At 36.6% G+C, this 26262-nt stretch overlaps 1 protein-coding gene across 1 annotated transcript; it reads right to left on the bottom strand.

Moving 5' to 3' along the window:
• Positions 1–5405: 5405 nt before the first annotated feature.
• LOC113688304 (cysteine-rich receptor-like protein kinase 10) lies at positions 5406–24254 on the bottom strand. Its single transcript, XM_027206104.2, has 9 exons — positions 23699–24254; positions 12529–13328; positions 11429–12002; positions 7846–7989; positions 7637–7761; positions 7338–7548; positions 6797–7034; positions 6497–6647; positions 5406–5768 (listed from the first exon to the last, which is right to left on the bottom strand). The coding sequence occupies exons 1-9, from the start codon at positions 24252–24254 to the stop codon at positions 5436–5438; spliced, it is 3132 nt and encodes a 1043-aa protein (XP_027061905.2). The 3' UTR covers positions 5406–5435.
• Positions 24255–26262: the final 2008 nt, after the last annotated feature.

The following is a 26262-nucleotide window of genomic DNA, read 5'->3' as shown; positions in this document are numbered from 1 at the left end:
TGGTGAGAGGATTTCAATTTTAATTATGCGACCAGGCCAATGGATTTTCAACAGCAAGAGTCTCAACAATCATCATCCATGCCAGGTCCGTCTCTAGAAGAAATGATGAAGCAATTAATTGCTAATCAACAAAAGACGGATTCTGACATACAAAGTATGAGGAATCAATTGGGACAGGTGCAAGTAATGCAGAGTCAGGTGAGTCAGATGGTGATAGCAATTAACCGCCTAGAATCCCAAATCCAAGGAAGACTTTCATCTCAGCCTGAAGTCAACCCAAAGAACGTGAGTGCCATGACCCTCAAAAGTGGAAGAGAAATTAAAGGGCCTATGGTTCTGGAGAATAAGAGTCAACATCAAATTCAAAAAGAGATGGAAGATGAAAGGCGTGAATTGGCATCAACACTGAGCAAATTGAATTCTTCAAATTATGAAGAATTGCCCTCACAGACCATCGTCGACGTTAAGAAAGATGAGGATGTGTTTGTTTGGCCAAGTGACATGGAGCTACAAGAGTCTCAAGAAAATAGATCTAAAGATGCAATTGAAAAGGAAGTTGAAGTACAAAAAATGAGACCCCAACATCAACTCATCCAAGTGAATGAATCCAACGAACAAGCTCCAAATGCGGTGACATTTTCTCCATTCCTTAATCAATATTCTTCTGATTCTTATTCTTCAATTCCTGTTAAGGAGATTGACTTTATTATATCAGAAAATTTTGAATTTCATGACAAGAATAAGTTAAAAGTGGCGATGGCAAGATATCTTGAACCAATAAATGCATGTGAGGAAGGAGTGAATGGAGAATTCAAATTATCGTTGACTTATTTGGCGCCATTTACTAGTCCATGGAAGACCGTAACTCGTGTGTTCAAGGATTACTCTATTTACGAGGGTTATTAGAACTATATAAAGGATGAATCATTAAAACGAGCCACAAGATTTTATCCTCCATGAACAAATATGACAATGTCTAGCTAAAGACGTTAAAGAAAGGCGCTCATTGGGAGGCAACCCAATTTCTTTTAGTCATTTGTTCGTTTTTGTTTGTTAGTTTAAACATGTTTTCCTTGAGTTTGACTGATTTCGGATTTCAATTTTCGTTTTTGATGATTGGTAGGTGTCTCTCTAACATGACGCGCCCGCGTCAAGTCGTATGGAGAGCTCATGGTCAGAAGGATTCTGGCCCTCATGACGTGCCCACGTCAAGTCACCTAAAAAGCTTTTCACTTTGTGCCTACATGACGTGCCCGCGTCATGTTTGCGGGAAAGCTAAGTATTCAAACTTTGAGAAAAAATTTTGATTTTCTTTTAATCTCTAATTTTGAATTTTGAAAGTGAATTTTATTCATAATATTGAGAAAAGAAAAAAGATAAAAAAAATCCAAAGAAAAGTTTTTTTTTTTAAAAAAAGCCCAAAGAAAAAACCAAAAACTATTTTGTTTTTCTTTTTCTCTTTTCTTTTCTTTCTTTTCTTTCTTTCTTTCTTTCCTTTTTCTTCCTCTTCTCCCCCGCTGCCCCTGTTTCCCTTTCCTTCTTCACTCTTTTGGCCGAAACCCTTCACCGACGCCCCTCTATCCAAACACTAGCGCCGCCGAGTCCAGCCTTCCACCATCGCGGCGCACACACCAAGTGACAGCCGCGCGCTGCTCATCCCTCCACCTGCTCTCCTCTCTCCTCTCGCGAACCTAACTTACCGACTAAATCCCACAGACTGCCACCAACGTCGCCACCTCTATTTCTTCACGCGCGGCCGCCATCTCCCTCTCTCGATCTCACTGTCCGCCACCACCATTGCCACTCCAGCTGCGCGCCTCCACTCCAACTCAACCCATCGATCTCACTAGCTCACATGCACCAGCTCCTGCCAACGACCGTGAGCTACCGTCGTGCGCCCCCTGCCAACGCAGTTCGCCCACCGTCTCGCCCTTTTCTTCTTTGCCGCGTCTCTCTCCTTGCCGCGACGTCACCACCTGTCAATTTTTGACAGGTGGAGGTATTGGAATTTCTTCCTCCAATTGTATTTTTTGGGTCCTAAATTGCTAGATTTTGTGCCCTTTTTCTTGGGTTTCTTGGTCGATAAAAGTGGGGGCTGATTTGTTTAGTTTTCTCTGTCCCGTTGAGCCTAATTGTTGCTCTGCTTGGGGTTGTTTTCTGGTACTAATTGCATTGTTGAGCAATGATTGGGTTTTGACTACTTGAGGCTTTTATTTCATCTGTAGGGATAATTTTTGACGGCACTTCTGCTGGTTCCTTTGTTTGAAAGTTATTTGGATGGTAGTGTCTCTGATTGCTGAAATTTAGTAATTTGTTTAGACACTAGCACTGCTCAGAGTATGTTCGAGTGGAACTGGTGGGATGTCCGCTGCTCTTTAAGTTTAATTGTTGTGGTATTTGGAGTTGAATTCTTGTATTGGTTCAATTGTTGGGGGTCCATTGCTCAGCGATTTGTATTGTTAATCTAGTGGACCGTTTCTTGTGCATTACATCGCCAAATTGAGAGCCTCAGCTGTTGTCTGTTGGCTTCACTAGAGGTTTTTCATTTGTTATTCCATTGCACTTGGTAGTCTCCATATTTCTTAAAAATTCTATTTCTGGTTGATTGAGTAGCCTCTTAGTACCTATAGCGGTGATCCCGGCCCGTCTACCTCCGCTGCGCCTCCTCCAACTCCAGGGGCTGAGGACTGGCACCAGCTCCGGACGCAGGTTCAAAATTTGGAGGCTCGGATGATTAACATCGACAACAATGTGGCTGTCATGACACAGAATTTGGCGGCATTTATGCAGCAAGCGGGTTTTCCACCCCAATTCCCGCCTCGCCCACCACTTTGACCCGATTTTAGGGGAGTTCTATTACCCATTTTCCCTGCTTTTGCTGTTTCTTTGCCACATTGAGGACAATGTGTCATTTAGATGTGGGGGGGATTAGATGGGGTGCTAATGTTTTTAGTTTTATTTTTCAGATGTTTCCTTTTTGTTTTTACTTTTTAGCTTTTAATTACCTCGTCTATTTTTAATTTTTGTCTAGTTTTTGCTATTTGGTGTCATTTGATGTGTTTTAGTCTAGTTTTCGCTATTTGGTGTCATTTGATGTTGGATTGTCTACTCGATGCTACTATTGTCAAGCTTTCATAATAAAAGTATATCGAGTTGATGTGGTTGAGTCCAAGAGCATCCCTTTGGTGAATATCAGTAATTATGTAGCCTTTCTAATTTTTGGTTAACTCTTCTAGGCATTGGGAATGATTGTTAGCATTTTCATGTGAATTGGTCCAGTATTAACTTTAGTTCTCTATATTTGAAGAAATGAGACTAGCAGCTGCTATTTTTGTTTTCTTTTACTATGTTATTTTGAGTTATTGTGTTATCTGGCTGTGAAATAAAGTTGATTGTACTCCACTAGTCATTACTACTGAGTAACTACGGGTTTTCACCTAAAGTGTCGATTCTCACGTCAAAAAGTAATAATTTCTATGAGTACGTGGTCGTATAGCGATAGGAGCTAAGTAACCGAGGTTCTTCATCTGACAAATGTTGGAGTTCGCATTAAAAGGCTCCGATGGCTAGAGACTAAGTCTTTTGTGCTATTGAAAAAATAAATAAATAAATAACGAAAAAAAAAGAAGTGAAAGTTGTGTTAGTGTATGATAAAAGTCAGCTTGCCGATTTGTGGATTTAATGTTGAGATTTTGGTTAATAATTGGACTATTTGGTGATAAATGTTGTGCGTCATTCCTTCTTCTTAGATTAGTTAACCTGAAATTAGAGGAGTTTGTGGTTTAGAAGCTAATCGGGATGATGTTTCTCGGATTTTGATCACTGATGCTTGATATATGATTTTTCTTGGTATCTTGGCAATATGGGGGATGGAGCGATGACCATGGTCAAATTTTGGTGTTTGATTGTTGTTCTCATACTTGAGGACAAGCATGATTTAGGTGTGGGGGGAATTGATAGGGTGTTAATTGTTGGTCATTTTATTGTTAATTTCTCGCTTTGTCCTTACCAAATATTGTTTTAATTGTTAATATATACTTATATTTGGTATTTGGCCTAAATTACAGGAGGTGGAGCAGAAAAGTGCTAAAAAGGGAGGCCTTCTTGAGAAATATTCAATACGTGGGGAGCTTCCAAAAAGATCTACAACCACGGCCCACAATTGTGCTACAACGGAGCCCGTTTCCTGGGCTAACTAGGAGTTTTCTGGGATTAGCAATTGGAGAGACGCCGCACAACAGTAGTAGCACTTAGATAGGAAATATAGAAATAGCATAGGACTAGCACTACTTTGGAGGGGATTCTTTTAGCTTTTGACTTTTCCCATTTTGTTTTTTAGTATCTTTTCCTTCCTTCGTATGATGGGATGAAAGGAAGACATTAGATCAATCTCTGTAACTTTGCTTTTCTTTATGCCTTCGATCGAATTGAATTTGCCCATTTTTCAATCAATGGCCGCTGCTTTCTCTTCGAGTTCGTATGGATCTTTCGCATTGGGGGGATGAGCTAAATTCCCTCTTCTAGTCAAGAAACAACGGATGCTTTGATTTGCCAAAAAATTGTGAGATCGATTTAATTTAATTTTTTTCTTTTATTTATTGGTATTTGCATATTCCTTGATTACAGCGCTTGTGATTGTTCAATTAATTGATTGTTTTGGATCCAGATAATTAATTAATTTAGCAACCTGATGTCAATTAGAGCGTTAAATTCGTAATTGTTTAATTGCTCTAAAATAGTGACAACTGACACGATTGGGTTTGTGTCAGAGAAATACGCGGACTAATATAAAATAACTCTGGTAGTGCGTTATTTGGTTAGAATAGGACTCCTCTAATACGTAAGGCAGTTGGGGCATTAAATCTTACGGGCGTACCCAGAATTATTTCTCAATTAGAGCAGTGATTAACGGGCGTACCTTAATCACCGACACAGTAAGAAGGGGTTGACTGTCATCGCTTGTTTGACAGTTATAACCTATTTATTAGTAAATAATTGGAATTGGCTTTGCATCGATGATCAATTAGGTGAACCATTACTAAAGTTATTTCTTGGCTAGAGCCTTAATTATTATTCATTTGATTTTAGTAAATTATTATTTAATTTTTAGCAATTTCTTAGATTTTATTTGAATTTCTTTGATTGTCACCTTCTGCACAAAAACACCCCCTTTGTTACTGTGGATTTAAAAAGAAACATTTATCCCCAATTCCTGTGAATTCGACCCTACTTACCACTATTTACAAAAATTAACTTTAGTTGAGCATGTTTTTATTATTGCACAAGCTGACAACCTGTCAGAAAAATTCCCTAATTTCCAACAATAGTGGGCAAATTTAGATACCTTCCTGGTAAATGAATCATGCTTCAAAATCTACAACATAATGCTGATGATGAACTTGATATTTTCTTCCAGAATTGGCCTATTTCTTCCTTCATCTGGGATATGGTTCAGTAATTGATGCATCATTGACAGAGCTTGGAGCTGAAATTCTTTGAGCGTTGGATTGATCAACTTTCAGCTCGTCTACCCTGCTCTCCGATCCATTGCTCCGGAAAACTGCCGGACGATGTGGAGTTGGTAGGGAAACAGAAGCAGGATTGAGCATGCAGACCACGGAAGCCATTGTGGGTCTTTTACTGGCATCTTCTTCAACACATAGTAAGCCAACTTGGATGCATTGAATGACTTCATTTCTGGCATAAGAATCTCCAATGCTTGAATCCAAAAGAGCTAAAGTTTGGCCGCGTCTCCAATGGTTCCAAGCCTTTTCGAAATAATCCCACTCATAAGGTGTACATTCTTAAAAACTTCAATCAGCTTAAATAGATATACAGGTAAATGTCAATATTCACAATAGGCAATTGTCAATACTCTCTATTTCAAGCTTAATCATATAAAAAGATGGATTGATCTTTCCTACACTGACAGTGTACACACTGTTGTCAGCGTTGGATGAACAACAACTATGCAAAATTTGAATTTCAAATTTTAACATTTACACATATATCATGAATCTAAAGGTGATAATGTATACACTGTCAGTGTATATGAGATTTATTCATAAAAGATTTTGAATCGCAACCTTTTTTCCCATCATTGTAGTTAAGTATAACCTGAGAAAGAAGTACAATGGTCTTTACTGAAATTCACAAGTACTCTATTCTGAGTGTGTGACAACGTACAAAACGAGAGAAAGAATAGCAATTATGACAAGTCTTGCATCCGACATCTAAAAATTTCCATAAGAATCACATAAACAGAAATACGTAGTTATTTAGGGCAGGTAGTTCATAAATTATCGTGCCAGTTTGGTCTGGTTCACACAAAAAATGGTATTGCAAGTTTAGGTGAATTTAATAATGAAAAAAAAAAGAAAAGATAAAAGGTTGAAAATTAGGAGTGCCAATATCAAATCCTCCTCCCCAGTTCTGCAAAAGCCAAAAAAAAAAAAAAAGTAACAACTATAGCAAAGGTTTTGCAATTTGTACTTACATAGCTTAGAAGGTCTTCGGAATCTCTAGATTGATGGAAGTCACTGCTCTTCTTGCCCGTGACAATTTCCAAAATTACAACCCCAAAACTAAACACGTCTGACTTTAGTGAGAACTGACCCCACCTTGTGTATTCAGGAGCCATATAACCACTACAAGCCACCACTACAAGCCACAACGATTGTTATAATCAGTACAAAGATAATCCGAATGATGCAATCAAATGGAGGTGTACATAATTTTCCATGAAAGATTCAAAGTGATATTATGTGAGAAAAGATAGTATGGGAGCAAAACTTACACTGTCCCTGCAATTCTATTTGTGTTTCCTTCATATTGATCAACTCCACAAATCTTTGCCATGCCAAAATCTGCTATCTTTGGACTCATATTTCCATGCAATAATATATTACTTACTTTGAGATCGCGATGAACAATTCTTAGACGAGAATCCTCATGCAGATAAAGAAGTCCTTTTGCTATACCTCCAATGATATTGTAACGTCTTGACCAGTTCAATGATCGTTTATTTTCTGGATCTACACAAATTTAAACACAATATATTGTGCTAGCATTGAGAATTATTAAATCAATAACTCCAGAAAGCATAATCAAATAGGTAAATTAATATTTGTGCCCGTGAAGTATCCAAAATTAAAGTTTAAGAACTAAAGTTTGAGTGCGTCTGTGGTTTAAGGGTCTAAACCAGAATTCACACCAATTAAACATTTGTCTAGAGGCAATTTGTCCGTCATTTCCATAAAATGGCAAGTCAAGTAAAATAGAACAAGATCACATGGAACAACAAAAAATTACTATAAGTATGTCCAGATTGAACCCACCAAAGAGAAAGTAGTCAAGGCTTTTGTTGGCAACAAATTCATAGATGAGTATCTTTTCTTCTCCTTCCAGGCAAAATCCCAATAGCCGAACTAGATTTCTGTGTTGAAGCTTTGCAACTACTACAATTTCATTTTTAAATTCTTCTGCACCTTGCACTGAGCTCCTTGACAGCCTTTTAACAGCTACTTCTTGTCCATTACCAAGTACACCCTGAGTAAACATGCATACTAGAATTTAATTGAAATATTAAATGTGTAGATATTCAAATTCACAAAAGCAAAATATTTCACGCAAAGACCTTGTATACACGACCAAATCCACCTTCGCCAATTTTGTTATCCATAGAGAAGTTATTTGTGGCAATTTGAATTTCAGTTAAGCTATACTGTAAGGATTCGGCTGTTAAGATTTCAGCAACTCCATCTACACCAGGGATAAGCAACTTCACTCAATTTATTAGTTCAAAAACCTCTGAGGTTTCCTGTAATTGCAATCAATAAACTTTACCACTTGTTTCCGGTGCCATTGCAACATAACTCTTCCGCAATCTTCTTTTCAGGAAAACTAAAGCCATGACAAATAGCACAACAGCAACCCCAATTAATGGGACAGCAATTGAAAAAGCTGCTCGCGGGGGGCTTCGCCCTTTGCCTGGATGAAAGTTAGTTTAATTTAGCTTCGAAAGTCAGCTGATTATAGGAGATCAAGTTTATTAAACTTCGAGGTAGAGTAGGGTCACCCTGAGACAGCCTTACACAGACAAAAAGCTAGAGTTGAGATCCTCTCCATTACTTTCTCACCATTTATGTGCCTAAATTTTTCATAATAATCTATTTATGTCAATAATTTTACCTCCACAAGTAGATCAACATACTTAAAATTCATTCTCATTTATGAATTTTTTGCCATTCAATTTGTACAAAACACTTTGACGGTGTAAAATGGTTCAAAATTATGATAAAAAATGTAAAGTTTGATCAAATAGTAAAGTTTAATCAATTTAATTTGAATTTCTTAATACTTTAAGCAACACGAGAAATATAAATTGGATGACCTTTTATTTCAAAAAGGGTTAAATACCAAAAAACCCCCTGTGGTTTGCCTAATGTTCACTTTACCTCCCTATGGTTTGGAAACCTACAATTTGACTTCTTGTCGTTTCAACTAAAGTAAAAGTCTAACGGAAAACATCTAAACTAACGTCTGAAAGGAAAATGTCAAAATTGCCCCTCTATAAGGGTTTTGCGTTAAGTACCAAAAACCCCCCTGTGGTTTGTCAAATGTACACTTTACTTCCCTATGGTTTGAAAATATACAATTTAACTCCCTGTCATTTCACCTAAAGTGAAAATCTAACAGAAATTCCGTTAAATACACTTTAGTTGAAATGACAGGGAGTCAAATTGTAGGTTTCCAAACCATAGGGAGGTAAAGTGAACATTAGGCAAACCACAGGGGGGGTTTTGGTATTTAACCCTTTCAAAAATAATATTATAACCATGTTTATTTAGGTGTAATGGAGAAAAATTTTCTCCATGGAGAAGAGCCAAACCAACAAAGCTATGCAAAAACACATTATTTGGAAGAATATTTTTTCAATATTCTTTAAAAGTTTTTCACCACCTTTTCGTCTCACATGCTTCATGTTGATGGATTAATATTAAAAAACTCCCCTGAGATTTGAGCGTTTACAAGCTTAACTTTGTGTCTGGACCAAATTACGACTACCCATTGTCAGCGAGGCTGTCCAAACCTAGTGATTATAATGCAATGACAACAATGCCAAATATTTTGGAAATAAAACCAAACAAATGAGATAGCTTTTTTAGTCCAAAGAATTGCTATAGAAGAAAAAGGTCGAAGAAAATTAATTACCAAATTAAGAAGAGAGACAAATCACCAAAAATTCTTTAGCCTATGCACTTGTAGCCTTGTGTAGAAATGCAAATCCTTATTTCTTATTCGCTGGATGATTTCGCACCACGCATCCGTGGTCCTGTGAAATTGGATAGCATAAGTTTCCTTCGCTTTCAGAAGACCACGAATCTAAGGTGGGAAATCATCCAACGATGTGTTTCCTCTGCTGTGTTTTTTGTTCTTTTGTCATGTATTTGTTTTTAGTTATTCCATTTTGATTTTTTATGACCCACATGAAGAATACATGGCAATATGCATAGTTATTAAACTCGATTGGACAAGAAATCCAACAGAGGGGCCAGGGCAACATGTGACTGGTTTAACCAATCAGTCATTGGTTGAACTAGTGGGTACTAAATTAATATTTATAAATATAAAATAGCAATAAAGTGCTTTTAGATACTAATTATTATACTTTGAAAGATATACAGTGAATATACAAATATTAATAGAAGATTTAATTTTATTTTATTGTTCTTGTACATAAATAAATAACACATTCAAATATAGAACAAAATTGTATCACTTATTTTCAAAGGTATAGCATCATTTTTATTATTTTATCTTTCAAAAATAAAATAATTTTTAACAACTCAAATATTGTAAGTTTGAAAGTTAAAAGAATTAATTGTCTAACAAAAAAGTAAACAAGTTTATTTAATAAAACATTTAATTATCAAGTAAAAACTAAGCAAGTAGTAAATTTTTTTACACATTTAAGTGGAAATCCAACATACAAATCTAGTCAAAATTATATTACACCTTGTTTCAAAAACAATGATCCACAATTGTATTAGAAAAAAGAACCCAGTCAACTGGAAAACCGAACGGGCTATGATTGAACCACCATGTCAAACAGGTTTGATCGGACCAGCCCATTCTTCAATCAAACTGGAAATCCTTTCGGCCGGATGGTCGAGTCATTGATAGGGTTGCAAACGAATCGAACCGCTCACGAGCAACTCAATTCAAAACTCGACTCGAGCTCGATGTGCTGCTCATGATAACTCGAGCTCAATCAACATCGAACTCGAGGCAGGCTCAACCTGGTCAAGTCGAACTCGAATTCGAACTCGAGTTCAAAGCTATTCAACTCGATAGTTCATGAGCCAAATCAATTATATATATATATATTATTTTTTATTTTAATAGTAAAATTACATATATATATATCCCTAATATTTTATTTTTTGTTAAGAAATTATTATTTTATTCCCTTTTTGAAAAATAAAATAACTATTTTTTTATTTTTTTAAGCTTCAGTCCAAGTTCAAACTCAATTCGAATTTGAGTTAAACTCGAGCTCGAGCTGTTACATTGAGAGCTCGTCCAGTTCAAGCTTGAGCTTGAGTGTGATAAAACTAAGTCGAGTTTGGATCGATTAAACTAAAGTCGACTCAACTCAACTTTGTAGCCTATTTCATTGGGCTGATTGTTTCAACTGCTAGGGTCACATCAGGTTCAATAACAATAGGGGATGAAATAAAAAGTAAAACAGAAAATCCATTGTGAAACAAATGTAAAAAAAAATTTATTTGGCAAGAAAACAATGGTAGGATTTAAGAGTGGAGGAGAAAGGGAATTTGAATCTAAGATCTCTAAATTCTAAGGTCTCAACCTTAGCCACTAAGCATATAGTGCGTTACGTCATAATCTCCTTATGCATGTGAAATTATCCTATTATCTTGGCCCCTTGAACTTTCTTGTAAAGTGGATCACTGATTTTTCTTTTTTAGGCTAAATTAACTTCAAGGAGGGTAAATATGGTATTTGGTTGATTTCAATGCGAATAGTTGTCTTGTATATTTTTTTTCTCAGCTATTTTCTACTTTGGGCTCTCAACTATAGACATACTGCCACTTTAATCATTAAATTTCAAAGTTGAGCACTTTATTTCTTAAAATATGAAATTCATCCTACTTTAGTTCTTAATAGTTGTATTCAAAATTTTGGCAGCTAGTTTTGTTACAAAACAAAGAAAGATCAAATGGATTCACGTTACCAAAGCCAGGGACGGAGCCAGAAATTTATTTTTGGGGGGGCTGAAGTGTATTAAAAATTTTTTTTTGTGACGAAATAAATATATTTAATAAGTAAAATTTAGAATCAATAATTATAAAAATAATAAAAACATATAGTTATACATACCCAAAAATTTGTTATTGATTAACACTTGAAGTATTGGTAGTTGTTGCACTCAAATAACGAAGAGGAGGCAATTGCATTCTGCGAGTCTTCATCCGTTGAAAACGCTGCAATATTTGCTCATTTTCAATTGTTGCAAAAATATCCTTCTCGATGTATACAACCAGACAGTCATTCATCCACTCGTCTCCCATTTTGTTGCGCAAATCAGTCTTGACAATATTCATTGCAGATAATACTCTTTCAACAGAAGCAGTCGCAACTGGTAGAACTAATGCCAACTGGATCAGACGATAAACCAATGGAAAAACTGTATTTTTACCAGTTTTAACCATTTGTTGAGCAAGACTTCCCAAATCTCCAACTTCTGAAAATTGAGGATTGCGTTGCACATTATAAATATAATTTCGAAGTTGAGACTCAAGATATAAATAATCGTTACTTGAGAAGTCTTCAGGATATAAATCAGCAAGACGGAGTAGTTTCTGCACATTGAATTGAGAGAAAGAACTTTTTGGATCAAGACATGCTATGCAACTAAGCAATTCCGTGCTAACTTCCGAGAAACGATTATTCATCTCTTGTATAATTAAATCAACAATCTGACATCACAACAATAATAAAATTAATAACTAAGAAAATCTGCTAACAAGTAACAAATGTAATGAAATAATAATTTCAAAAATAATACCTCACAAAAAATTTCCACGCGATAATGATGAAAATTAGTGATGGTTTGACCTCTGGTCCATAACAATTCTACTTCAACATATATTCAATAGTTATTACAGTCCTAATGCTTGCAAAAGACTAAATTTACTGTCCTAAGAAGTATGACCACTTAAAATCTTCCATAAATTACAAATGATGATGCGGAAATCTTACTGTTACGTATTCAACTAAAATTTGGCTTAGAAAATTCAGTAAGTTACGTGGTGGTCTCCTTTCGTTTGAAAGTGAATTCACACCCTTCATCCTATATTTACATATTATACTAACTTCAATAATATTAATTTCAATAACAAAGGTATGAATTTAAAATGAAGGATATGAATTTAGTGCTTTTCATTTTTGACCTAGAATTTACTGCAAACAAGAAATTGTAAGAATTAAGATTGTATTCAACACCAATTCCAAGAAGAGACGGCCATAGCAAGGCTGCAGAACTTTACCTTCAGTGGATTTAGGAGGAGGACCGCCAGGAGAGTTTGGCGATGCAGAGGATACAGTATCATAGAAGCTGGAGACCTCATACCTCAGGTTACAGCTTGGATAAATTACTCTCCCTCCCTGCTTCTTGGAACAGCACGCGGGTACATCTATTATAGCCTCTGTGAGGCACCTTTTGCAGTCATAAGGGGATAGATCTGGTGTGCACTGCGTAAGGGTATACAATCTCTTTTGATCAGTGGAATAATTGCCTTCTTCGACAGCAAACTTTTTGCCCATGGTATGATTTGCAGCCTTATCCGCAGTGTTATGCAACAAATTGATCAATACCATTTTGAATTTGTCCCAGTCGGGTCCAGGGACATCGAATGGATTGCGCCTAGTCAAATTCTCTCCCAAATCAGCCTTGGAGAAGATCGTCTGGTCAGAAAAACGTACCAAGCACTCGTCATACCAAACAATAGCAGCTGTTTGATTCGGGCACTCATGAAGTAGTCGTGTGTGGGCATCTGCGACGCATTCTTTGCAAACATCAGTGTTGACATCACCTCGACAGAGAAAGAGGCCATAGACCTTGTTTGAAGGGTCATCGCCAGTACTGAAATTATAGAAGCCATTGTTGTCTGTCCGAGATGCATGCGAAGACAGATTGTAAAGCAAGAAATTCAGATTGGCTCTGTAAATGCTGCCGGAAGGACTGTTAGGATTGTATGTAATATTTCCACAGTAAGAGTCAAGATAGTTCCAGGGGTTTGTGTCTGATAAGTGACTAATTTACGTAATAATTGTATGATATTTTATATTATTTTTAGTCACTTTAGTTATATTATTGGAAGAAAATGAATCATTTTGGCTATAATTGGTGAAAAATGCTTTTAAGTGATTAAATGAGCTTTTTATCACTTTTTACTTGGATTTTGTGTATTTTGACAGTTTTGACACATTTTCGTATTTCGGCTATAACTTGAGCTACAATGATCGGATTAGAATGATTCTTGAACCCATTTGAAGATAAGAGATAGATGTACAACTTTGGTGAAAACATCTGAATCCAGTTTGAAGGTTTTCCAGGTCAAAAAGCCGAAGTACAGAGTCAATTGCTATTGGTCGAAACTGGAACAAGGCATGGAGCAGGAAAGGGTTTTTCAGTCATATCTCAGCCTACACAGATCCAAATGAGGTGATTCTTGATGCATTGGAAAGATAACTTAAAAGGCTACAACTTTCATGTTTTAGACATGAGCTGATTCAGCCTCTAACATCAAAAAATGATTGGTTGAAGTTGGGCCAAAAACAGAGCAAGTGATCCACACTCGGATCCATAAGGATCCGAGGTACTGTAGCAGCTTGGATCACTGTAGCAGCCCAGATTTACTGTAGCAATCCGGCCTGAATTTGGCCGGATTGTGGTCAGAAAAGGCTGCTCTGTACGCGTAAAACTCAATTTCACCTCCACCAACTCACATGTGATGCTAGACATGTGAGAAACATTCCCAGCTGTAAAAGGAAGGTGGAGGCCTCATTTCTTGACCAACCTTTCATCATTAAATAGCCAAATTCATTGCAAGATTGAGAGAGAGAGAGAGATACGGGAGAAGCTTGGAGTCTGCAGAAATGTAGTTCTTCCATTTCCTTAGTGTAGGATAGTTTTAGTTAGTAGTTAATCCATTCTTGTATAATAATTAGATTAGGATGAAGATGGAGATGAAGAAGAAGGAGTTGAAGCTCAAGTGACATGGGTTATTTCTTCTCCAATTCTTTATCTTTTGTATTGGATTCTTAAATATGGTTATTATGCACGTTCTGGAATTTATGTTTGTTATTTGTTTCTAAAGTTTATACCTTGGGTTTGGTTGAACTTTCTATAATTGTTAGTGTTTATTATTTGGTTATTTGATTGCTATGATTTGAGCAAGTTATTTAGCACTTTGGCTCTTTAAATCATGATTAATCTGGTACCATTGATTGTGATTATCTAAGGTGTTGTTTCTGCAATGAAAATTGAGATTTAACACTAGTTCAAGAAGTGCTAAACATAGGGAATACACTCACGAAAGTAGAGGTGCACCTATGTGGTTTTTAGTGATTCATTTCATGTAATTTTATTGAAGAAATGAACTTGTAGCTAATTTTATAACCATGAAAATATGTATGGATTAGTTATGAGTATAGTTTATTCACTACGAAAGTAGGTTTTACATGTTTAAGGAAATTACACTATAACTAGCCTAGATGTAGTACTCAATGATCCCAATATAACACTTGCATGAGTAGTTAGGGATATCACAACCTAAGGAGCTTTTATTTGTCATTTTGTATAATTTCAGTAGGTTAAATTTGTTATAATTCATTGATAGTCTAAATAATAGAGAAGCTTTAGTAATACTAGTAATTGTTCACTCTTCCCTGTGGGATCGACCCGATATATACCCTAAACTACTAGTTGATCTGTATACTTGCAGTGAACGGGTGTAATTTGGTTTTTTAACTTGTACGTATGTAAAATACCCGTTAGTGTCGTTGGAAGTGGAACAACAATATTCAATGGTATGGAAGCTAAGCAAACAAAGCATGTAATATTTGAAATGGAACAACAAATTTCTGGAGATCATTTCAAAGGAAGGCATCAAAAGAGTAAAAGGCTAACAACCTACAAACTAGATTGGTAGATTAGGAGCCAAATTAAGTATTGTTTGAGGGACCATGAAAGTTGCATAAGCCAGGAAAATTTATGGCCTGGGAAAACTTGACCTTGGCAAGTCTTACAACCAAGTCGCCTGGACGTGAACCATCAGCTGACTGGCCTGTAACCAAGATTCTATAGTCAGTAGATGCTAAGGGTATCGAACAACGACATTTGTGGAGGATAATTGGAAATTGACTAATGCTGAGAAGAATAAAGTGGACCAGATGGAATCCCTACCTAGAAGTTCAGAGTTCATACTGGTTTGAGAAAGAGTTCTCTATATACAGTTAAAAGGATAGATTATACATAATACCCCCGTGGATTCACTTGTTGTCACATAAACGACCTAATATTTCTAAATACCCACATAAATCTCATGTGATTTCATGTAAAGTGAAAACTTGAAGAAAAATAAATCCCGTAATATTGTTAGTTACTAGTACTGTCCTATTCAAGCACACTAAATCAATCAACACTTTAACCACTGTACATAAAATCATACGGGAATAATGTGGATAAATGCAAAAACTATTGAGAGCTAGAGTGAATATTCATGCAAATCATAGGGACTTTAAATGGATATTTTGATTTTATTACACACGTTTTTTATATATGGTTCAATCAGTGTAACTATAGGTGCTTCCTATCCATTTTTCATATTACATGAAACCACAGGAGGTTACATAAATATTTTCAAATCCTAAAGGGATTGTATGGAAATATGGAAAATTTTGGGGGGGGTGCTAATTTAACCTGGTCAAATCATGTAAAGTCTGTCGCATTTTCGTTATTGGATTGAAACTTCCAAATAATTTTCATTGTCGAAAATACCATTTGCAATATATATGAGTGTCTTCACCATTTTGTCCAACTTGTTTACATTTCATAGACTTTTCTTTTTCTTTGGCTAAAGTGGGAATATCACAAGACAAGCATTAAATCAAAGGGCCCTCCAACGAAAGAAATACCTGTCCAATTTATATTACCAATTTAATTCGCCATGTGCTTGTTGGCTTCTAATTTATGTTAAAATTAACTTTTCAAGATTGGTGTTCTGTTTATATTGTTTTTTGTTCGTGTTAAGAAATTATTGTGCAGGATTTTAAATCTAATTCAGTATTTTTGTTGTCAAAATCACCCAAATTTTACAACATATGTATATTTTGGAGTACATATTTGTGTTGTTCATAAGATGCTTGTATCTAGTTTAGATATTTATTCTGTTTAGTAATTATAAGGATGCACATTCTTCTACGACCTATTTGTGCTGAAATTATCAAATGTGAATAATTTTTATTGTTTTAGTTATTATTAACATTTATCATTGCCAGAAAGGGAAAAGAAGAACAGATTTTTGAAAAAAAAAAAAAAAAAAGAACTTAGAGGAAAAGGGTTTTTCACGAATGAAAGGAACTATTGAAGGATCCTAAAAAACCCTTGATCACTACTAGCTAGTAGGCCCTGATATATTCCTTAGTAATTGTGGATGACAGAGAGAGGATTGGACGGTGGAGAAGAAAGAGAAGGAATTTTTGTGTAGGGTAAAATCGCTACTTCTCTTTCATGTTACTTACAAATTGTTATTGTTTTACATTAAAATCTTTCAGAGTATCCTATGATACCTTATGATCATGTTCTAAACCATATGATCCTCAAAATTCAATGATGAAAAACAAGAAGAATTCATGGCTGAAGGTTTGACATATTCATGTTTTAGCAGTTTAAAGATCGTGATCCTAACCCATGAATACTCTAGAAAATTGGAGAACCTATTAAACCTAGAAGTTATATGATACAGAGCCGTTTATGATGAAGTTTCATGGTTTTTGTATTCTACAACAGCAGAACCATGACTTGGAAATAAGAAAAACTCATAATCTTGCATAGCATAGTTGCACTGAATCGGTCATAATTTAGTGTATAAAGCTTGGATTAAGGTGCCATATGCTTTCCCAAAGGGCTTTTACTACTTATAAAGTAATTCTTCTGGTTCAATTTATATTGAAGGTAGAAATTTTTTCAAGGTTGACTGTTTCAATTCAAAATCTTGGAACAGTTTCTCATCAAAGTTTTAGCCTCTTGATGTATATAGTAGTGGAAAGCCCATTCTTGTATGATTTTTTCAAACTCACGAGCATCCGATTATGTAAATCTAGTCCATTCTGGAAGTTTTAGTCTTTCTGGTAACCTTGTAGTCATATTTGAATGTTCTAAAATTAAGATTTCGGAGATGACTCCTTCACGAAAGCTAAAGACATCATTGATCTTTCCAAATTCCAACTGTATAAATATCTTGTGAAAACAGTGAATCGGCCGGGACAATTAAATCTTTTAACGATTGTCAAATCTTGATATTTTCTGATTTGCACAAGTTGAATATTTTGAAATTGAAAGAGGCTTATAAACTCAATGATTTTTAATAACTGTTTACTGAAAGGTTTACTAGAATCAATTAATGGTACGTAGAACTATGTTAAAGAATTTTTAAACAATTATTGTTAGTTACGGATGAAAAACTTTTTAAAATATATCGATGAATGCTGATGGGTTTTTATATTTGCTAATTTTCAGGTTTTAGATGAAACTCATGTTTTCATTCAAAGGGTTTTTATTTAGTGTAAGAGTAGTGTTGTGTGTGTATGTGTATGTGCCTATATATATAGGATTAATTACAAAATCTCCTCCTAAGATTTAACCAATTTTGTACTTTGTCCCCTAACATTATTTTTGGTTTTTCACTTTAGCCTCTAAACCATTAATCAATGCTAACATTGTATAATGGAAATGTCAAAAAGACATTGATATCCCTAAGAGTTAATTACAATAAAATTCCCTTACGTTATAATGCATTTTGCACTTTACCTCTAATATCATTTTTTTCTTAATTTGTCTATTTATCGCTAAAATCATTAGTCAACTCCAATTTTTTTCATACCATTCAAGACAAATAATGTATAAAAATATTAATATCCCCAACAAAATAATAAAATTTAATATATATTCATGAATATAGGTTTTGGTGAATTTTATCCCTATAATTAAAGGTGTTTTAGATAGTGGAAAATATCCCGCTCATTTCACGCGATAAGTGAAAAAAAAAATTATTAGTGCAAAATTAAACTATGAAAATATTGTTAAAGGTCTATAGGTTGGGTTTGTTTGAATTGAAGCTTACTTGGAAAATCTTTTAGAATAATAGCACTTTTTGCTATTTGTTTGTGAAAGAAAAAGATGGTGAAAAAAATAAAAAGTTGATTGGAAAATGTGTTATAATGCAACAGAATTTTTTTGAAAAACATCAAAATAAATTTTAATATCATCTAAATATGGTCTATTAAAAGAACAACCTGATAAACTTTGAAACCCAAATCAACTATATTTCTCTCTGTTTTTAGTATTACCAACAAAAAAATGTATACTTTGATATAAAGAAATATTTAGCTATTAAAAGAAAAGCATAGTCATATGCATGCTCCTGACAAGTGTCGAGCCTGTGCAATAATAATAATAATAATCCTAAGTGCCAACAAAGCAGTTTCGTGTCAATTCTAGTACTCGAGCAGGGACTCTATATGTGCAATGAGTTACTTAATTCACCCCGGTTCCGAAGAATTTGCTTAATCCGATATACCAGAAATTATTCGCGCGAAATCTCTAATTTGTATATAGGGCAAGTAGGCTCGAATCCACAAAGATTGGGGGAAATTTGTTTCTTCTATAGTACGGAGAACAGGGGATTTTTATAAAATCAAGAATGACTAAACAATTCAAACAGAGATAAAAAATAAATAAATAACCAATTAATAAAAATAATTCACGAAAGTAAGCAGGAATTAAGTCGATGGTAGACAATCTCTAGTCAAAGAAACAACCTCACAGACACAGTCCATTTATCCGATCATCGATGCAAAGATGGTTTGCTCAATTCATTAACAGGTTAGTTATAGTCGCCAACAAGCTCTGACGTCCAACTCCAACTTTTCCTTAGTTTATTGATGACCAAGGTATGATCGTTAATCACCCCTAACCAGGAAATAACACTAGGAACGACCGTAAAATTTAATTTTTCAATTGCATTAAGAATTATAAAAATCTAACCCTAATCAATAACACACTAAGAGGGTTATTTAAATTAGATTGCGCATTCCCCTAACGTGTATAAACGCTAGTTGCCACTAATATTAATCGACTAAACAATTACGAATTTAGTGATTAATTTGGCATTAGATTATTAGGTTACTTTGAATAGCGGGCCCTTGACATTCAGTTAACGAAATAATCTCTAGAAATTAAAATAGAGAATGCACAAATATCAATAAATTGAAGGAACGAGTTGGGATTAGTTCGATCTCACGGATATTTGGGACTGCGTCGCTGAGTTGATCTCCGACTAGATGAGGAACTTAGCCATGCCTCATAGAGAAATTTCCACGCGAATTAGTAGAATTCATGAACATCAAACTTTGTTCCTTAAACAATCTAATATGTTTCATGCAAGAAGAGTAAAGGCACGAAGAAGGAATTATCTCCTGTCTTGCGGCCTCGGGACAAAGACGAATAAAAGAAAAATTCTCCCTAATCTAAACAATGACTAGTCTATCATCTCATTGGTTTTCCCACCGAATAAGGAAAACAAAGAGATAAGGCAACTACTGAAGTTTCTTTCTTTCTTGTTTCCTAATGCTAGTAAACTACTAGTCACGAAAGGAATGGCATTGGTTTAGCACATCTTAGAGCCGAATTTGCAAAGATTCTCAAAGCTTCCCGCGTGCACAGCATTTTCTCAAGAAAGTCACCCTTTTTAGTACTTTTCTGCTCCACTTCCTGTAATTAGGTCCAAATACCAAATATAAATATATTTCAACAATTAAAACAATATTTGGCTAGGACAAAGGGAAGAATTAATCATAAAATTAATAATAAATTATGCTCTATCAATTCCCCCACATCTAAACCATGCTTGTCCTCAAGCATGAGAACAACAATTCAGCAAATAAACTCAAACAACAGTCATTACTCAAACCATCTATTGCCAAGATGCAATTAAAACACATGCCGTGTGTCAATGTCTAAGTTCCAAGACATATTCTCTGGTTAGTTCCCAAAATCAACGACTCATCCAATCAATGACTAACTAATCTAAGAAGTTAGAATATTAAACCAACATTTATCAGCAAATGGTCTAACTGTTAATCAAAATCTTAACATCAAACCCATGGATCAGCAAGTTAACATTATCAACTGTATACTTGCACATCTTTCATATATATATATATATATATATATATATTCACAAATTTTCTTCTTCGTCTCTCTCTTCTTTTTTTTATAGAACACATGGCTTAGTCCTTAGCCATTCAAGCCTTTTGATGTGAACTCCGACGTTTGCCAAATAAAAGAGCCCGGTTACTCAGCCCTTATCGCTTAAAAACCACATACTCATAGCTATCGTCGCTTTTTGATGCGAAAGTTGACACTTTTGGTGATAACTACCGGTTACTAGGCAATGATGACCAGCGGAGTATAACCAAATATGATTCACAGATTAGCAACAAAATAAAATTAAAGATCACAAGCCCGCTTCATTTCTTAAACATGGAGAGCTAAAATTAATAGTAGAACCAATTTACATAGTAAATGCCAGTAAATATTCACACTACCTAAACAAGTTAGTCAAGAACCGCAAAAGTCACAAAATTTTCAACATTCACCAAAGAAATATGCTTAAAACTCGCCACATCAGACTTGACTTATAAGAGAAACTTAGCAATAGAGAAACTTGAGCCGTTTAATCGTTGTTGATCACAAACGACCAAAAAATTGCCCAAAAGTGACAAAAAGAAAAAGAAAATAAAAACACCCAAAAATTGCTAGCTGTCCTAACACCCCCCACACATAAACATTACATTGTCCCCAATGTAACTAGAAAGAGCAAAAAGGAGAAAAAGGAACAATTAAACTTCCCTGAACACGTAGTTGATGGTCTCGAGTAGCTATGGAATAAGTGGGAATGGTGGTGTAAGAGGCGCAACCGTAGAAGGTCCAATTGCGTCATAGGTAGTTCCCATATCATTCAATTTACCTACACCAAGAACTCACAATGAATCAAAATTCTCTGCAGATATCAATCAAGTAAATCAGGGATAGTAACTATGGCCATGAAATCAGCAATCAATGCACTAAGTATTATAGTTGCTTGATTGAACAAATAAATGCACAATTCTGCCAACTACAAGTCAGCAGAGGCCCGAATACTGTTGCAACTTAAATCAACAGTCATATGGCATCAAGAATTCAATAAAATAATTTAACAGGGACCCATAAACCAAAATTCAACACAGAACCCAAAACTCCCCAACCGCCGCCACACCAACTCTCTCCCGCCTCCCTCGACTCCTGACGCCGAACGATGCCAACCGCCGTTGCTATCGCATCTCCACCCTCGCTGCCGCTCCACGCATGCCGCTCAGACTGGGACCACCATCACCGTTGCCCATGCTGCCTTCGCTGCTCACTGTCCACGCCACCGCTAGCCATCACCCACAGTCATCCGCTTGGTATCTCTGGTATGAAGTGGAGGTATTTGATTTTTCCAATTTATTGGCTGACTTTCTAGGGTAAATTACTTATTTTTAGAGTGCTATTTCTGGAATAGATTTCTAGATTGAATTGGGCTAAATTTAATCACCCCTCACTTATCCAAAGTGATTAATTCATTTTTGGTGAACTCAAAAGTGAAGTAGAATTCACAACACAGCTCCTTAAATGTAGGGTAATCAATGACTAGATACCGCTGCCAACCTATTGCTGAGAACAACTGTTCAACTCTTCGTGCAATTTGCAAATGATCCAGGGTTGGGGCATGTGAACATTTACACGGAGCAAAAGGACGGTGCACCAAACTATTGAATCGGTCCTGTTGTTCCCGTGTAAGGTCAGTGATAGGTTCCCCCCAGTTTTCAGGAGATAGAGTACTCTTAGAGAGGCCTAAACGGGATTGAATGGGGGGTTGAATTGGGGCTCGCCTCTTACGAGGTTAGGACCCATATGGACTAGCTGTTGTTGCCATTTTCAAAGGTATTCGAAGACCACAGAAATGAATATAAATAGGCACAGAAATAGCGAGACAACCACCAAATGGGGACAAGGGACCACCGACAATAGATAGTACTCAATAGTCAGCAGTCCAATAGCAAAGAGAAGCACAGTGACCCCACCAGAACAACGACAAGTCAATGCAGACACAAAGATGCCTCCACTAGCGTCACTTGGCAAATAACAGTAAAGACAGCAGATTCGAGGCCCCAAAATGAAATTAACAGGCAATTATATTCAACAAAGGGGTGAATCACCAACCACGTATATCAAATCTTAGATTCACCAGACCCCACAGATATTGTAAGCCCAAATCCGGATCAAATATAGCAACAAGACCCCAAATGCGAATGACCAGTAGCAAAAATAAAGGAAAAAAGGGGTACCACTTTACCATACTAGAGGAGACCGCGGTGAAGACGCACGGCAAGAGGGAGCGTCGTGAGGGCTGTGCGCGCGAGAGAGAGTTACTGGGCGAGCTAGGCGTGCAGGAGAAGGCTGGTGGGCGCGCGGCTGCTGGGCACGTACAGGGAAAGGCTGCGCATTGCTGGAGATGCGCGCTGCGCTGGTTGCGCACGCGTCGCGCTGACAGGCTCGCAGAGTGAGCGGCGTGCGCTGGTTGCTGCGTGCGTCGCTGGGCTGCAAATCTCGTTGGCAGCGGAGTGAGCAGCAGCAGACAGGCAACAGCGGCGGGCGATCGTTGGCGGTGCGGGTAGCGGCGCCCCGTGGGAGAATGTGGTAGCGTGCTGCAGCCTCAAAGAACGAAAGAGAGAGAGAGATTGGGAAGAGAGATAAACGCGCGGCCGTGGCTAGGAGAGAGGTGGTGGTGCTGGCTGGCGAACGGAGGCAGCGAACAAGAAAAGGAAAAGAAGAAATTGAAACCAAGACAAAATAAGAAAATGAAAGAGTAGAAGCTAAAACAACGGACATTGACAAGACTAGACAAGACAAGGAAAAGAGAAAAGTAAAAAAGTGGGGTTAGAGAGGTCATGGTCAATTTTTGACTTCCGTTATCGCAAAGGTTGGAAGGCGTGGGCACGCCTTGGAGGTCGAGGTCTTTTGATTACCAAGTTTTACAAATGTCCATGCGCTGTGAATACAAGCCGTGGGCACACCTTGTAATATGAAATCTTCTGCCCACGAATTTGTGCCCCCAACCCTGAATAAAACTACACAAAAATGCCCATGACTTGCAATACAGATTGTTTGTCAAAAAGAAAATAAACCCACTGATCTTGAACACCTAAACATGAAATAAAACACAATTAAAATTCTTAGATTGTCTTCCAAGTAGTGCCTTTCTTTAACGTCTTTGACTAGACACAGTAATAGCTAGTTAAGCCTTACAATTTGGATAATCAAGGTATATGACCTTCACTTGCTCACTATTAAACCCCTCATAGTAGGGTTTCAGATGGTGATCATTTACCACGAACTTCTTCTCCATTTTCAAACTTCGGATTTCCACTGTACCATAATGGAAAATATTAGAAATGACAAATAGACCAATCCAACGCGAATGCAACTTATTGGGAAAAAACTTAAGTCTCGAGTGATAAAGGAGGACTTTTTGCCCTATTACAAATGACTTCTTTGAAACTTGTTGATCGTGAAAGATTTTGCTCTTCTCCTTATAAATTGCTGCATTCTCATAGGCTTCATTTCGTAGTTCTTCTAGCTCTTGTAATTGGAACTTTCTATGTCCTCCGGCATCCACAAGGTCCATGTTACACCGCTTAACTGCCCAAAATACCTTATGTTCAAATTTTACTAGGAGGTGGTATGGCTTCCCAAAAACTAATCTGTATGGGGACATTCCAATCGGCGTTTTATATGCGGTGCGGTAACCCCATAGAGCATCTACCAATTTCAAATTCCAATCTTTTCTATCAGGCCGCACCATCTTCTCCAAAATTGACTTAACCTCCCTATTTGTCAGTGGATGATAGGATGTGGATACTTTATGAAGTACGCTATACTTACGGAACAAGGCAGTGATCGTTTTATTGCAAAAATGAGTGCCCCTGTCACTCACTATAGCTCTCGGCATTTCAAAGTGGACAAAAATGTTAGATTTTATGAATTTTACAACCACTCTTGAATCATTAGTCCGGGTGGCCTTTGCCTCCACCCATTTGAAAACATAATCGACAGCAAGTAAAATGTATAAGAAATCAAAAGACGAGGGAAAGGGACCCATGAAATCTATACCCTAGACATCGAAAATTTCAACAAACAACATGGGGGTTTGAATCATTTGATCTCTACGAAAAATATTCCCCACCCTTTGACACTTATCATAAAATTTACAAAACAAATATGCATTTTTAAATAGAGTAGACCAATAAAAACTACTCTCCAATACCTTACATTCTGTTCGCTTTGGTCCAAAGTGCCTTTCACATGCAAATGAATGATAAAAAGTCAAAATAGAATGGAACTCACCGGCACTTATACACCTTCTTATCACTTGATCCGAGCATTGCCTCCACAGGTAAGGGTCATTCCAAATATAGTATTTGGCGTCGCTTTTCAATTTATCTCTTTTAGCCTTTGGCCAACCTGCAGATAATTGATTTGTTATCAAAAAATTGACAACATCAGCATACCAAGGTACCGACGAATCAATGGTTAGTAACTTTTCCTCAGGAAATGATTCTCTCAATGCTAGATCCTCCTTATTCGTAAGCAAACGGCTCAAATGATTAGCCACCAAGTTCTTGACCCCACTCTTATCCTTAATCTCTAAGTCGAACTCTTGTAGAAGCAAAATCTACCGTATGAGCCTAGGTTTTGCGTCCTTCTTCGCTAACAAATACCGCAAGACTGCATGATCAGAGAAAATAATTACTTTTGCACTCAATAAATATGATCTAAATTTTTTAGTGTAAAAACAACAGTTAGTAATTCTTTCTCTGTCATGGAATAGTTAAATTGAGCTCCACTGAATATTCTCGACACATAGTAAATCGCGTGTGTCGCCTTGCCAATTCTTTGCCCTAACACGGCTCCTACGGCATAATCACTAGTATCACACATTATTTCAAATGGCAGGTTTTAATCTGGAGGTTGAATGACGAGCGGTGATGTTAATGACTCTTTCAATTTATCAAAAGCCACCTTGCATTCACTGGTGAGCTTGAATGTAATGTCCTTTTGCAGCAACTTGAACAGGGGTGCTCCGATCTTTGAGAAATTCTTGATAAACCTCCTATAAAATCTTGTCTGGTCCAAAAAAGAACGTACTTTCTGTACACATGCGGGATAAGGCAAAGCAGAAATGAGATCTATTTTTGCTTTATCTACCTCTATTCCCTTAGCCGACACAACGTGCCCTAAGACAACACCATATTCCATCATAAAATAGTATTTTTTTCAATTAAGGACCAAGTTTGTCTCTATGCACTGTTTCAAAATTAAAACTAGATTATTAAAGCATTCCTCAAAACTATCCCCATATACGCTAAAATCATTCATAAATATCTCAATAATCTTTTCTACGTACTCGAAGAAAATACTTACCATGTACCTTTGAAAGGTTGCTGGAGCACTGCAGAGGTCGAAAGGTATTCTCCGGTTGGCAAACGTACTAAATGGGCAGGTGAATGTGATTTTCTCCTGATCTTTCGGTGCTATCGCAATCTGGAAATACCCTGAAAAACCATCAAGAAAATAGTAGTAAACACGACCAGCCAACCTCTCTATCATCTGATCAATAAAAGGGAGAGGAAAATGGTCCTTTTTTGTTACGACATTCAATCACCAGTAGTCAATGCACTGGCGCCATCCCGTGGGCTTCCTGACCGGAACTATCTCACCTTCATGGTTCTCTTCTACAGTCACTCCCGCATTTTTCGAGACCACTTGAATGAGACTTACGCAAGAGCTGTCCGAGATAGCAAAGATAATTC

The sequence above is a fragment of the Coffea arabica genome, chromosome 5e (assembly GCF_036785885.1).
Source record: "Coffea arabica cultivar ET-39 chromosome 5e, Coffea Arabica ET-39 HiFi, whole genome shotgun sequence".
NCBI lineage: Eukaryota > Viridiplantae > Streptophyta > Magnoliopsida > Gentianales > Rubiaceae > Coffea > Coffea arabica.
The sequence above is the reverse complement of the archived record's forward strand: the minus strand, read 5'-3'. Positions and strand labels throughout refer to the sequence as shown.